This window comes from Coptis chinensis, chromosome 7, assembly GCF_015680905.1.
Source record: "Coptis chinensis isolate HL-2020 chromosome 7, ASM1568090v1, whole genome shotgun sequence".
Taxonomy (NCBI): Eukaryota; Viridiplantae; Streptophyta; class Magnoliopsida; order Ranunculales; family Ranunculaceae; genus Coptis; species Coptis chinensis.
The window spans coordinates 78,075,149-78,087,991 of record NC_141462.1 but is presented as its reverse complement, the minus strand read 5'-3'; the positions used below and the strand labels follow the sequence as shown (position 1 = coordinate 78,087,991).

Genomic DNA, 12,843 nt, shown 5'->3' with positions numbered 1-12,843 from the left:
CTGCCGTCTCTATTCTGTTTGATATTCTGAAAATTTTAAGGCTTGCAGCTATCTGTCTGTATATGTAATGAATTAACTTTGTAATATTTTCATCAAAATTATTCTCTAGTTTACAATTCTTCCTAAGAGTATATTTGGAACCAATCCTCTAGTAATGGAAATTCCCACGACTATATGCTAATCTAACATAAACTTTTCTGATAAATATGTGTAGTAACCTTCATTATTTCTTTTATCCGACAAACTTTTATCCGACAAATTGATATCTTCTGAATGCTAATAAGCACAAATCCGACATTCTATCAAAATCGAAGCATGACGACTCAAGAAGCTTGATGGTTAATAAGTGAATCCGAGGCCCCCTCTATGCTCTCTAGGTAGACCTCGACATCAACTGTTACACAAGCTACAACAGTAACCAACAAGAACCAGCTCAACTCGAAATCCTGCCGAAACAAAGCAATGGAATCAATAGATGAATAATATTATAGAGAAATATTTTACCAAGCTATATCAGGAAACCAAGGGGATGTATCAGAGGCTCTTTCTAATAACCCTTAGGATCATATGTAAGATCCCTCACAATTCAGAGAATGGATGAAGTGTAAAAAACTTGGAGATCATTTCACGTTAAAGAGTTACTGCACTATGCATCATCATCATATCATCATATAGCTTACGCAAAAGATGCATAAAAATTTTGAGTACTTGTTTTTATATAAAAGTCGAACATATTACGAGTTCAAGGCAGTATGTTAGCATATCAGTGCATCATCAATATCCAGAAGTTCGTAAATTTTCCACCAATATGTTTCTTCAGCTGTTGTTGCTAGATATTCGTTCAAGATACCATGCTGGTTTCATTCACGACTTGTCCCATGGTCTTCTAAATAGAATGCTAAAACAAAGGCTAGTATTGTAAATTCAATCGCATATATAAAATGCTGGGACTGGGTTATAGTTCCAGAAATTATACTAAAAATTCACAAAAAGAGCACCCATCATGATTTTCAGAACTGTACGTTACAGTCCTTGGTCCGAGGAGATAAGATAACAGGTAGCACTTCATAATATAGGTTGCAGTCACTTACCACCTTACATTAACTATTCAAGACTAACACAAATAAGAGCATATGGATGTTCCTGAAACAACTCAAAGAATACAGAACATGAAGTAGGTTCCTAAAACTATTTGGAACAAGCTACTGACAAATGTAGCCTATCTTAGATAAACCCAAGGAGGTATTTCGAAGATTCAAGAACTGCTGCAACAACAATATCCCACTGCATCAAAGCCACCTACTCCAGGAACTCCTGCCAACAAAACTCCTTCCATATTCAAAAGCTGAGTTTGTGATTCGGGCTCAATCTGTAATTTCATAAAGCAAAAGGTTGGACAGTCAATGGACATAATCACATGTACACCATCTCATTGTGTGTGATATACAATCAGAAAAGTAGTAGTCTTTTGATGCTAACCTTGTTATATTGGACTTGGGTATGGTGAAGAAAGTTTGGTCTATTTCAAAATCTGCTAAGCTCCTGTGGCATCCCAGCAGCGCCTCAGTGCTCTCCCAGTCAGAGAACAGTTTTTACACGTGAAGCAAGTATTTCCACTGGAGCAGACAACACTTTGTTAGGTTCCTTAGTTAGACTATCCCTACCAGACTATTATTATCATAGACATGATATGAAAGAAGCCCCATGCTTTTCTTGGCCTTTCGTCTTGATTCATCCTTCTGCCCTATTCCCCTTTCTATGTGCCAGAACTCTGTTTTAACTTTTAAGTGCTGCAATGTCCTGCATGACACACACATTCTTAAGGCAAGATAACAAAGCACCTAGAAGCAAAGAGTCTGTATTTTGAAGTGTGGGAAGATACACATGTATGTCAGAGAAACAACTTTTGGTCTCATTACATGATCAAAAGAAATAAAATTTGTTATTAATGAATTCTAAAATATCAATAAACATTATCGCTACTAGTGTTTAAAAATACCTCTAGCCTCCTGCAATTGGTGTACTGATTGGCATGAATTAGCTCAGCACGTAGTTGGCAAAAAACAAATTCTCTTTGGCATCTGCTCGTCTTTTCTGTCTCCCTTTTCCACAGCTCTCCAAAGACCAATCCCATTACAGCACTTTTGTATCATTAGGAAGCTATGAGGACGTTATATTTGTGTTAAGTTAGTTAAAACATAAAGAACTAGCTAGGGTTATGATATGAGGAGTCTGATTTTCTAATTTGAAGGTGTGCCATAAACAGTACCACGAAATCCAAATAGTTATACTGCATGAGGCAAGTGAATCGGTATAGAGAGAGAGAAAATGCAGTAGAGTTATCATAGACTAATGACATTATAGTACACAACAATTATGTTCCATACCAGCAAAAGCGTCAAAGCACTGGATAATGCAAATTCAGTAATTATAACTTCACGAATCTCTCTTTCATGGTTTCCTCGTCCGGAAATTGAACTAGTGAACTCTCTCTCTGTCTCTTTCATATAAGTTTGTAGTTGGTTGTCTGATACTTCCTCTTATACTAGCCATCCTGCTCCTGCTTCTGAACTATGCAGTGAGAGATAAAAGCCCCAAAATGAGTTTTTGGTCAAGAACTAACTACGACATCCCTGAGTCAGCATTCAGTAACACCGAGAACAGGAAACAGTTGCTGATCAACAGCCGCACAATACAAGTTATCCAATTATATGGAGACTCCATAACTCATGTCACCAATTCAATTAGCAACATAATCCAATGACATCAAGAAGAAAAGCAAACGCAATTCCAGCAAAAAACCATTCCGCAGATTTAATCTATGACACTCATTGTCAGATGTAATGTAATAGGTGACTTTAAAAGCTAGTCAGATTCTGTCTTTGCATTAATAGGCCATAATTATCCTCAACGATATTTGGTAACTATATAACTCATATACATGAACATGCAAACTATAATAGTAAGAGTTTGTAGATTAACTCATATAACCCTGCACCTAGAATTTAGTGCGGATATCTTAAAGTCCAGACACTTTATCTGATATATATTCCCTGCACGTAGATTTGATTATGCAACATCTTTGTATCAGTACGCAAGCCAGAATAAAAATGATTCAGATTCCAAAAAAGGTTCCTCAAAGCCAACAAAAAACCCCTACCTTGAACTATAATCACAAATATTAACGATGTGGCGATATGTCATGCTAATACAAAGAGCCTAGATGGAACAAAACAGTCCAACCAAACAACTATTCTGCCCATTGCAAGGGTATTCATTTTCTTACGTGTAAGTTGTAACACTGGGAAATTTCCATAGGATGACCAGACATTACCGAAGGAATCCATCTGCTGAAAAAACAAATGCTATTGAAAGTGCCCACTCACCTAGAAGGTACAATTAAAATCATAATTGATTCAGACTTTGTATAATCATAGAATGGCATTTAGTACTAACTACTAAGTTGTGCGCATTGAGTTGCATACAAAGTTGTGAGCATTGTAGATTTGGTATAATAATAATGAGGAAGACAACGACTCCAGTAGACATCTAACCCCAGGATTAAATTAAAGCAAACTAGAAAGTCATTGACAAGTATTCCAGCCTAATCACTCATGTCTATACTTGAATGTATTGACATGCCTAACCAACTACTAATGGGATTGAATTGATATACAATGATAGGGTAGGGAGTTGTTCTAGCAAAAATAGAATCACGGTCTAAATATAATCATAGAGAAATTATTATATCAAATCACAAAATTCCAAGACTTTTTACTTATTTGTTTTTAAAAAATTTCCTTTTGAATTCCCGCTAGCACTATACAACAGTAAATTGTATTATTCCCGTAAGCACCTTGCATCCAGAAGTGAATTAAGAATACTAGTCATGGTGAAAAAACATGAACCCCACCAATAATAAAAAAGTTAAAAACAAATGAATTTTTCTAGCCAAATTAGGCAAACTAAAAGGAGAGTTTGCAAGGTGCTTACGGGACAAACACCGCGTTGTACTCATGTTCCAAGCATATCACACACAAATCTGGCATGAGGCGCTCCTTTTTTGCACTCTCCGGTCCATTGTCAGTCTTCTCATCTAAACCTACTCGTCAAAATTAAACTCATAAAAACTTTTATAAACTAATAAAAAATAAAACACTGGAGAAATGTACCATCATGATCCTGCTCTAATCTTTGTGCAGCAGCAGCAAGGACTCTGAAAGAACAAGACCTCATTACATGTTTTTCAGAAGGATAACAAAGAAGCATAGTAGAACCTGCTAATATATCATCTTGACAAAATCACCCTGCAGAGTCAAGACAAATTTTAATCTAGAAGTTTAATTTTCAGACTTTCCTCTCTGATTAACATTCTGTCATGCTTCTGTGTATCAGATTTATAGTGGCGAACTAATGTCTGACCTACAAACTCATGGTGTAAAAAAGGTAGTGCAAGTGGTGCAACAGAAATCCATCAGTGCCTTACAGAGACATGATAGTGAAACAGAAATCCATCAAATGCATCCAAGAAGTTATGTGGTCATGCGCTGGGCTACAATCTCATTAAAGAAGATGGGGATCTTTAATTTGTTTAGATGCAGAGAATTAGAAGTAGATTATTTATTATTTTTATTAAATTGGCAATATGCTACTTAGTAGTTTCTATTTTCTTTGGTTTCCATATTCAAATAGGAATACGAATTAGGGTGAGTTCCTATTCGGATTCCATTAGATAATAGACATTTAGTAGTCTTTTTATTATTTTAAGGCATGTTAGCCTTCATTCTTGGTTGGTTGTTGTTGAAAATTTATTTAAGAGAATCGTTCTTCTAATTGAAGATTTAATCCCTACATTTAGGTGCATTTTTCATTAAAATTTATCAGTGTTTATCATCATATTTTGCTTCCACCTTTGTGTTACATCATGTTCATAGTACCAACCTTCTAACATTGATATGGTTGTGTACATTTCTGCCCTTCGGATGATGACAATTATGCATATTCTCATAACAGTACCACGAAATTTAAGATTTAAAGAAAAAAAAAAAGATTTACCTTCGCTGCAATCATACCGGCGTCTTCTTTCCATGATGTATCGAATAGTATGTTTAGCAATCAGAAAAACACCTACTACGCGGTGAACCCCATAGAGGCGTACTTGTAGAACCTGTAGCTGTACCAATTGTAGTAAGTCAATAACATATAACTGGTAATGTACTAAAAATGAAACACTTCGGTACCACATTTTAGAAAACAACCTTGACCATATCCCAAGATTTGCAATGAGTTGATCAATACTTTTGGGGACACATAAATGGCCCCCTTATGTGGGCGTTGAATCAGTATTGTCCCAATATCATCTTTGACAGCCTAAGCAGCCAAAAAAGAAACACAAAAATATAAGAGATAACACCAACAAAGAGTCGAAGACAAATAACAAGAGGTAACAGTTTAACAACATATATTTTTAGCATTTTAAATGATGTATTCTTAATATTTAATATCACCTCTCCAACAACAGTCAATGAAGTCCCAATCGGAAGAGCTCTTTCAATGCGCTTCACTCTAAGCATATGCAGATGGTAAATAGAATTAATAGGTAATACATTCACTGAGACATCTCTATATAGCGATGTTGCAGAATAAGACAAACCTTCAATCCTTGGAGATAATCCAGTGTCCCACGTACAAGGGATCGACCAGACTCTTCAAAGATTTCTCTTCCCATAGCTAATACCAAGTCGTTAGCACCTCCAGCTCCCACCACATGTACACACCCAGTCCCATCATCTTGTCATAAAATATATTTAACAAAAATACAGGGAAGGGTCATGTTGATCTACCAAACATGCACAGAATAAATTAACTTAAAATTTACTCAAAAGAGGAGTAATTTTACATTAACATTGCAATTTAGGCCTAAAAATCTTCAAAACAGTTAAGACTCGAAACCAAAAAAATCTTTCAATCGCAGCCCATAGTAGTTCTCCTTCTGCAAACGAGTCTCTTCCAAGACCGGTGCCGTCATTACTAAATCCCAATAGTTTGATGAAGAATTGAGAAGAGAGAAAAGTATTTGAAATTTGAGGAAACTGAAAATAATGGGATACAGAGAGCGCGAGTTTAGAGCAAGTTAGAAACTTAGAACCGAGAGAAGTAAACAAATTTTATGGCCAGTTTTCTTCCGGTTTTATCCTTTAAACATTTTCTCATCTTAAATGTCCAAGATTACATATGTACGGTCAAGATATGCGCACATGGGAATGTATTGAAAGCCCTGCGCATTGTAGATTTGGTATTATTATTATTATTATTATTAACCCACATATATTTCTCCTTTCTCAAACTCAAAAAACGCCACCTTGAAACTCTTCTCTCTCTTGTACTTAATCTGAACAAGATTTTCCATTACCTACCTTTCTATCACAATTCTTTTGGTAATGTCTACCTCTCTTGCAAGAGTTCCCCTTATTCTCTCTTTACAAATACCCACTAAACTAAACCTAAACGCTAATTTTATGTTCATCGGCATATATATTGTGATTCTATCTTGCTCAAGGTATATGGACGCCCACTTTCTTTGTTGTTTTGAATTTTTAATTTGAAGTAATTGTTAGATTTTAGTGAAAATTGATGTTAGTTAGTGGTGTTGATAAGTTTCCCCAAACATGGCGTTAATGTGCTCTTTTTATAGATTGGTAAATAGTTGTAAAGAAGGAGATAAATGACTAGGCATAAGGGCACATGAACTGTTTGAAAAAATGTCTTAAAAAGTTTAGACATTTCAAACTATTATCAAATAAATGTGAAACTTGATTGTGAGATGGTTGAAATTAGGGGTGCAAACGGATAGGTTGGATCATGGATATGGTCAGATCCAAATCGAATCTGAATCCCGACGGATATTAAAAAAATTATTTGAATCCGATTTCGGATATCTGAAACGGATATCAGATAATATCTGATCCAAAAATTAAAATTAATTAAAATTTTATTTGTTTTGAATAATTCATTTTACCACTATAAAAACTAGTATAAATATTATATTTGTTATTTATTATTATTATTTTGTTATTATAGTTTTATATTATTAGTTTATGATTTTATATAATATTTTGTACAATAAAAAATAAATAAATAAATTATATATAATAACTATTAATTTTTTAAATCGGATTGGATATTATCGGATGCGGATATGTCGAAGATCCCATCAGATTATCTGAAAACCGCCTCGAACATAAAAAGATCCTAATCCGAATCCAAATTTTTAGGATAATATCCGATTTTTCGAATACGAATTCGAATCGGATTCGAATAATTGGATATCCACTTGCACCCCTAGTTGAAGTTTAACTTTATGTTTTACAATTTCTTTTCCTGTCAGATTGTTGTTTAGTCAACTGGTTTTCTACTATTGGACTTTTTATGATTGAAGGTTCTTTCTAATGATGCTGCTCGAATAGAAACCCCAACTTGGAAATACATTGATTTGGGTCATTGGGAAACTTTTTCTAGTTTGTCTACTGAATCAAGACTATGACATATTCATGGTTTGTTTGTGTTTTTTTTTCAAGTTTTTTACACTGCACATTTATGGAGTCTGTTTGAATGCAAATATTTTTTCGGTAATTGATTCTTGGGTATGTGTAGATGTTCTTTTTGTATACGTAAGTGGATTTTTAGCTTCAACGGTAAAGCGCTTGAGAGTCTGAGTGCATGTCTACAACATCTCAAGAGACGGTGGTTTGAATCCACCAAAATCCAATAAACATTCTTGTATATTACTTGAAAGTAGCAAAACAAGACCATATCTCTATGTTCATACTCATTGATCTGGTTTCTTATGGTTTCTTTTTCTTGCAGATTTTGATTGATATTTTGCTTTCTTGGGTGATAATTCGATTGATATTTTTGAAAGGAATTTTGCAGGTTGAAGACGTATGACATGGTGCTTTTGTTGGGTTTATAGCAAGTCTCTTAGGGGTATGTGTGTATCACAAAGTCGTGTGTATTATGATCACCATTTGTTTTTGTAATTTTAGCATATCAAGAATATTGCATTGGCTAGAGTAAGCTAAAAATCCACTTCGGTATACCACTTTGGTAATTGGTGTATATATATAGGGGTAGGTTATGTTTACAACACTTTTTATACAACGTTTTATACAATACCCTTTGAAAATTTGAATTAAGCCTTGATTTCTTGTAGATATGATCTTCACACCATGGAGATCATATCTACAAGAAATTAGCTTATTTGAAAACTCCCAACCATGAGAAAAATTGCTTTCAACCTACGAATTTTTATCAACGGTCTAGAAATATCGATTTTGCAACCCTTTTTGGAAAAACTTAGAAATGTTTATATGACCTGATTTTTTGTGGAGGCCATATCCATAGTGAGAGTATATCTTATCCACAAAAAATTAGCCCTTAAAACATCTTGAAGGGTCCGGTGGGGGATATTGTATAAAATGTTGTATAAAAAGTGTTGTAAACGGAATCTACTCCATATATATATATATATATATATATACAAACCCAAGGATCATTTACCAACAAAACAAATGAAAATGTGCCTTAGCATTTAGTGTAGGACCCCTTCCCCAAATATGCCATAGTCTTGATTAAGTAGGCAAACTAAAAATAATTTTCCAAAGACCCAAATTACAGTATAAATCTCGGAATTTCGACAAAAAGTAGTGGTTCGATCAAATTTCACATTTATCTGATAGTAGTGAGTTAGAGACTGAGTAATTAATAAGAATCCATCTATATATTTGAATGGCACAATGAAAATTTCTAATGCATTCCTACACCTAATCAAATAACATATGCACAAATACAGAATGCTTAGTTCAGCAGATTCGTTTACTATCAAGAACCATCTAAAAAAAGTTTAAATGACTAGATAAACCAGTTATATGCATCAATGGATTCAATCATTCAAAACCACAGCACTATTGCTCTACGCCTCTACAGTCTTAACTCTTAAACCATATACAGAACTAGTTAATATAAAAACCCCAATTTAATTTAACAAATAAAAAATAGATTTATCACAACACAACTCATAATAGAAAATATAATTTATAACAAACAACAAAAATAAAGAAAACAAATCGGAGTTAAAAAAATACCGAAAAACAAGTGTTTTAACTAGGCTTGATTCTTAGCAAAAGATCACCAATCAAACGCTTATAATCAAGAAAAGCAACATAAGAAGGAGATAAAAATCTTGTTGTTTAGATTGAGTTAGAGAGAGGGTGGGGTTTGGGTTTGAAAAGTTCTGGCTTTTTTCAGTTTTGAGAAGGAAGAGATGAGAGATTGAGAGATACTACGGAATTTATTTAATTAAAAAGAAAAGAAAATAAAAATAAAACCAAAAAGCATCTCTTTTATTACCGTGTGGTCGAATCGCCCACTGAGGTTCAAAATTCTATCCAATCGAATTGAATCTACAACTTGCAATGTTACACTAAAGATGCATTTGGCAAAACTCATTCAGAAAACAGATTTGGTCATATGGGACGGCACCAATGAGTAAGAAAATGACTTTGAGTCTGTTGACAAGACATTTAGAGACATAATGTCCGGCATTGATAAAAGCTTGAAAGATAAACCATTTGGCGGAAAACAGTTGTTTTTGGGAGGTGACTTCAGGCAGACGCTTCTAGTTATAGAAAAAGGCTCAAGAGAAGCTATTGATCGGCTTCAATAAATGATCCTACTTATGGCGCCACTTCAAGGTTTTTCGCCTTTCCATAAACATAGCGCTTGAGTAGAATAGATTCTACATCACCAAGTACCCAATCCATGTAGAATTTAACAATTGATATTAGCTATTGGTGAAGGAAAACTGCCCAGTCGATCATTATCTGCAAAAGAACCATCATGGATTGAAATACACGAAGATCTAATTATTCGCTTCGAGGAAAGGAGATGGGATAGAAGAGATTGTAAATACTGTTTTATACAGAACTTTCAAGGAACTACAAAGATGTAGAATACTTGAGAAGTCGATGCATTCGACACCTACGAACGCTTCGCGATATGAGTTAAACAAATACGTTCTCTCATTAATTCCAGTGTGAAATACATGAATACTTGAGTGCGCATTACATTAAGTCGCATCTGATAAAATTGCAGATCAAGACATTTTGTATCCTACGGAGTTCCTTAACACTCTTCAAATATCGAGGATTGCGAATCATCAAATTCAACTAAAAAGAGGGAGCTCTATCATGCTTATTAGAAACATAAACCGTGAGTAAGGGACTTTGCAATGGTACTCGGATGAAAGTGACAAAAATAATGATTATGTCCTAAAAGCAGAAATCATTATTGGAGTAATGTGGAGATGAACACACCATTCCTCGGATTGTGATGAAGTCGAAAAATAAAAATTGGCCTTTTGTCTTACGCTGCAAGATCCAATAAAGTTTTGTTATTGTATGACAATAAACAAAAGCCAAGGCCAAACTCTAACCAAATAGTTGAGTATATCTCAAAAATTCAGTATTCTCACATGGGCGCTATATGTTGCAGTTGTCACGTGTGACTTCACGCGCTGGGTTTGAAGATTTTATTAAACAATGTGAGAAGACAAATTGCATCAAAGATACCAAAAATATTGTCTTCAAGAAGTCTTCAACAATCTTCCTTGACATTCTCTACTCATCAATTGTCATTGTAAGTTTTTTTTTTTATTTACCTTTCTCTATTACGTTGTTAATTGTTTCTCATTTGTCGCATACTATTTTTGGAAACTCCTTTCACCAGCTTGTAGTCGTTCACATTTTCTCCGTTGATTCCTCTCCTCTCAACTTCCTCGACAATAGCTATGGTTTCTCACACTCCATATTTTCAATTGATGTGGATAGTTAGGTTTCCCCGATTCCCTTAATCAAACCACCAAGAATCTATAGTTATAATAGTGTCCTTTTTATTATTCCCTGCCTCTCATTTTCAATTATCCGCTTTATTTAAATTTTTTGTATCGAATCATTTTGAATGTTCCTATGACACATTTCTTTAACATACTTTTTACACCTGTGTTGGTAAACTAATATTATTTCATCTTTATCGAACAAGATTCTTTCTTCTAATATATATATTCACTTCCAAGTAAAATTAGGCCACCTCATTTGAGGCAATCAGTGTTTGTTTTGACTTTATTTCCTATCTCTCTGAAGAAAACAAGAAGGTGGAAGCATTAAATCAACTACAATAACTACCACAAATTGAAACTCAAGTAGCAACTCAAAAGAAGAAACAACTACTTACAATGCAGGGAGACGGAAAAGGAATTGCTCTGTTGTTAGTTGGGCGTTGTGGAGAAAGTAGGAGAAGATATAGCGGAGTAAGACAAATCCCCGAAAAATGGGTAGCGCAGAAATAACAACAACTACGAGTTTTGATATAACTGTCATGATTATACCTCTTTTCGTTGGGAGGAGTGTTTTCATAGGGTACCAACCATATATACATTTAACCGTAGGAACATCATATGGCGGATAATGTTGCCCCCGTAGATGGTGGTGCTTTCTCGAGTGGCACTTTCGTGTTGCTATTTGTTCTTCTTTTTTGGTTTTGTTGCATTAAAGTAGCTATCTGTTTTGGTTTGATCTGTATTTTCTGTTTTGGGTTCTCTTAGATGGGAGTGGGGTGTTTTTAGTTTGGTCTTTAGACTATTAGCTTCTAGCTAATTGATGTATCTATTTGCATCATACCAATAGATTAGAAAAAATTGGATATTATCAATTTATTAAGTTTTATTGGTCGAAAAGATATAAATCATTTCGCTTTTATTTTCTCCTCATTATGTTGACACTTGGTAAACTCCATATCCTACTTACGTAAACTACCCACGCTTTTGGTTTTACCACATTGTACTTTACAGCTGCCATATAACAAGTACAAGATGCTTTGCAAAGATTTTCCCGACGCTTGCACCAAAAATAGGATCAACGCAAGAATGAGGAACCCATTGACGTGTCAACAAAAGGCTAGAGTCGTCTGATTGTATCTTACATCTTCCTCCTGTCACCACTGTGGTGAGTCCAAATATATTCCACCAAACCATAAGTGGAACACTATATACGCCCATTTGTCGAACCAAATGTAATTAATCACGTTGCCAGGCAAAATTACTGTCATTTTTTGTGGCATTTCTTGACGCCAAGGAACTGTTCTTTGCCAACCATGTTCCTTCAGGAACACCCCTACCTCTTCCGAGGCCTTGATTGGCTCCTGCACCAGCCCATCCCCGTGCTGATGGTAAAGTGACCTTTGGTGCGTGTACTATCATATTAGACTCAGGAGTTTGATCTCTCCATAACACTATATGCTCCTTGCCTCCTCACCGACATTCTTTTACCGGCAACGCAACAAAACCGAGATAAGGCCTGCATCTTCCCGGAATCAGAAATCCTGTTCCATGATGATCCCATATCTTTCGCATGTGCCAAAGACAGGTTAACTCCCCTACAAGAATCAGAATTTCGATTCCATGAGGATTGGATTTCATCCATCTCTCCACCTCTGCCCCACTTTCCTATTTCAAATGAGGAGCTATATGATGTTGTAGTTCTCATATTGTTTGCTGCTCCATTTCCTCTGCCATATCCACTTGCCGCAGGAGAACCATGTAGAGACTGAATCCTCCTACCCAAGTCGGGAATTCTGTTCCATTGTGATTCCAGAGTCTTTCCTCTACCTCTCCCCCACTTACCAATTTCCAATACATTATTCGCTGCTCCAATTCCTCTATGAGAGGTGTTGTGAGTCGAGTGAATTTCTTCTATATTTCCTCTTCCCCTGCCTCTCCAAGCAACATCT

General features: G+C 35.2%; 1 protein-coding gene across 36 annotated transcripts; it reads right to left on the bottom strand.

The window, feature by feature from the left end:
* Window positions 1-63: 63 nt before the first annotated feature.
* Window positions 64-6,125, bottom strand: LOC147489069 (E3 ubiquitin-protein ligase SP1-like). 36 transcript variants are annotated; one of them, XR_015201032.1, is made up of 10 exons: window positions 5,654-6,125; window positions 5,508-5,558; window positions 5,259-5,370; window positions 5,056-5,173; window positions 4,173-4,216; window positions 3,287-4,102; window positions 2,388-2,571; window positions 2,000-2,160; window positions 1,480-1,800; window positions 64-1,369 (listed from the first exon to the last, which is right to left on the bottom strand). XR_015201032.1 is itself a non-coding variant. In XM_086570627.1 (10 exons), the coding sequence occupies exons 5-8, from the start codon at window positions 4,267-4,269 to the stop codon at window positions 2,043-2,045; spliced, it is 372 nt and encodes a 123-aa protein (XP_086426753.1). In that variant the 5' UTR covers window positions 4,270-4,307; window positions 5,056-5,173; window positions 5,259-5,370; window positions 5,508-5,563; window positions 5,654-6,118; the 3' UTR covers window positions 64-1,369; window positions 1,480-1,800; window positions 2,000-2,042. The 36 variants fall into 36 exon arrangements, 32 of the variants coding, with proteins under 32 accessions (XP_086426753.1, XP_086426751.1, XP_086426756.1 ...); XR_015201033.1 differs by having other exon boundaries at window positions 2,000-2,141; XR_015201031.1 differs by having other exon boundaries at window positions 2,000-2,571; window positions 3,287-3,350; window positions 3,994-4,102.
* Window positions 6,126-12,843: the final 6,718 nt, after the last annotated feature.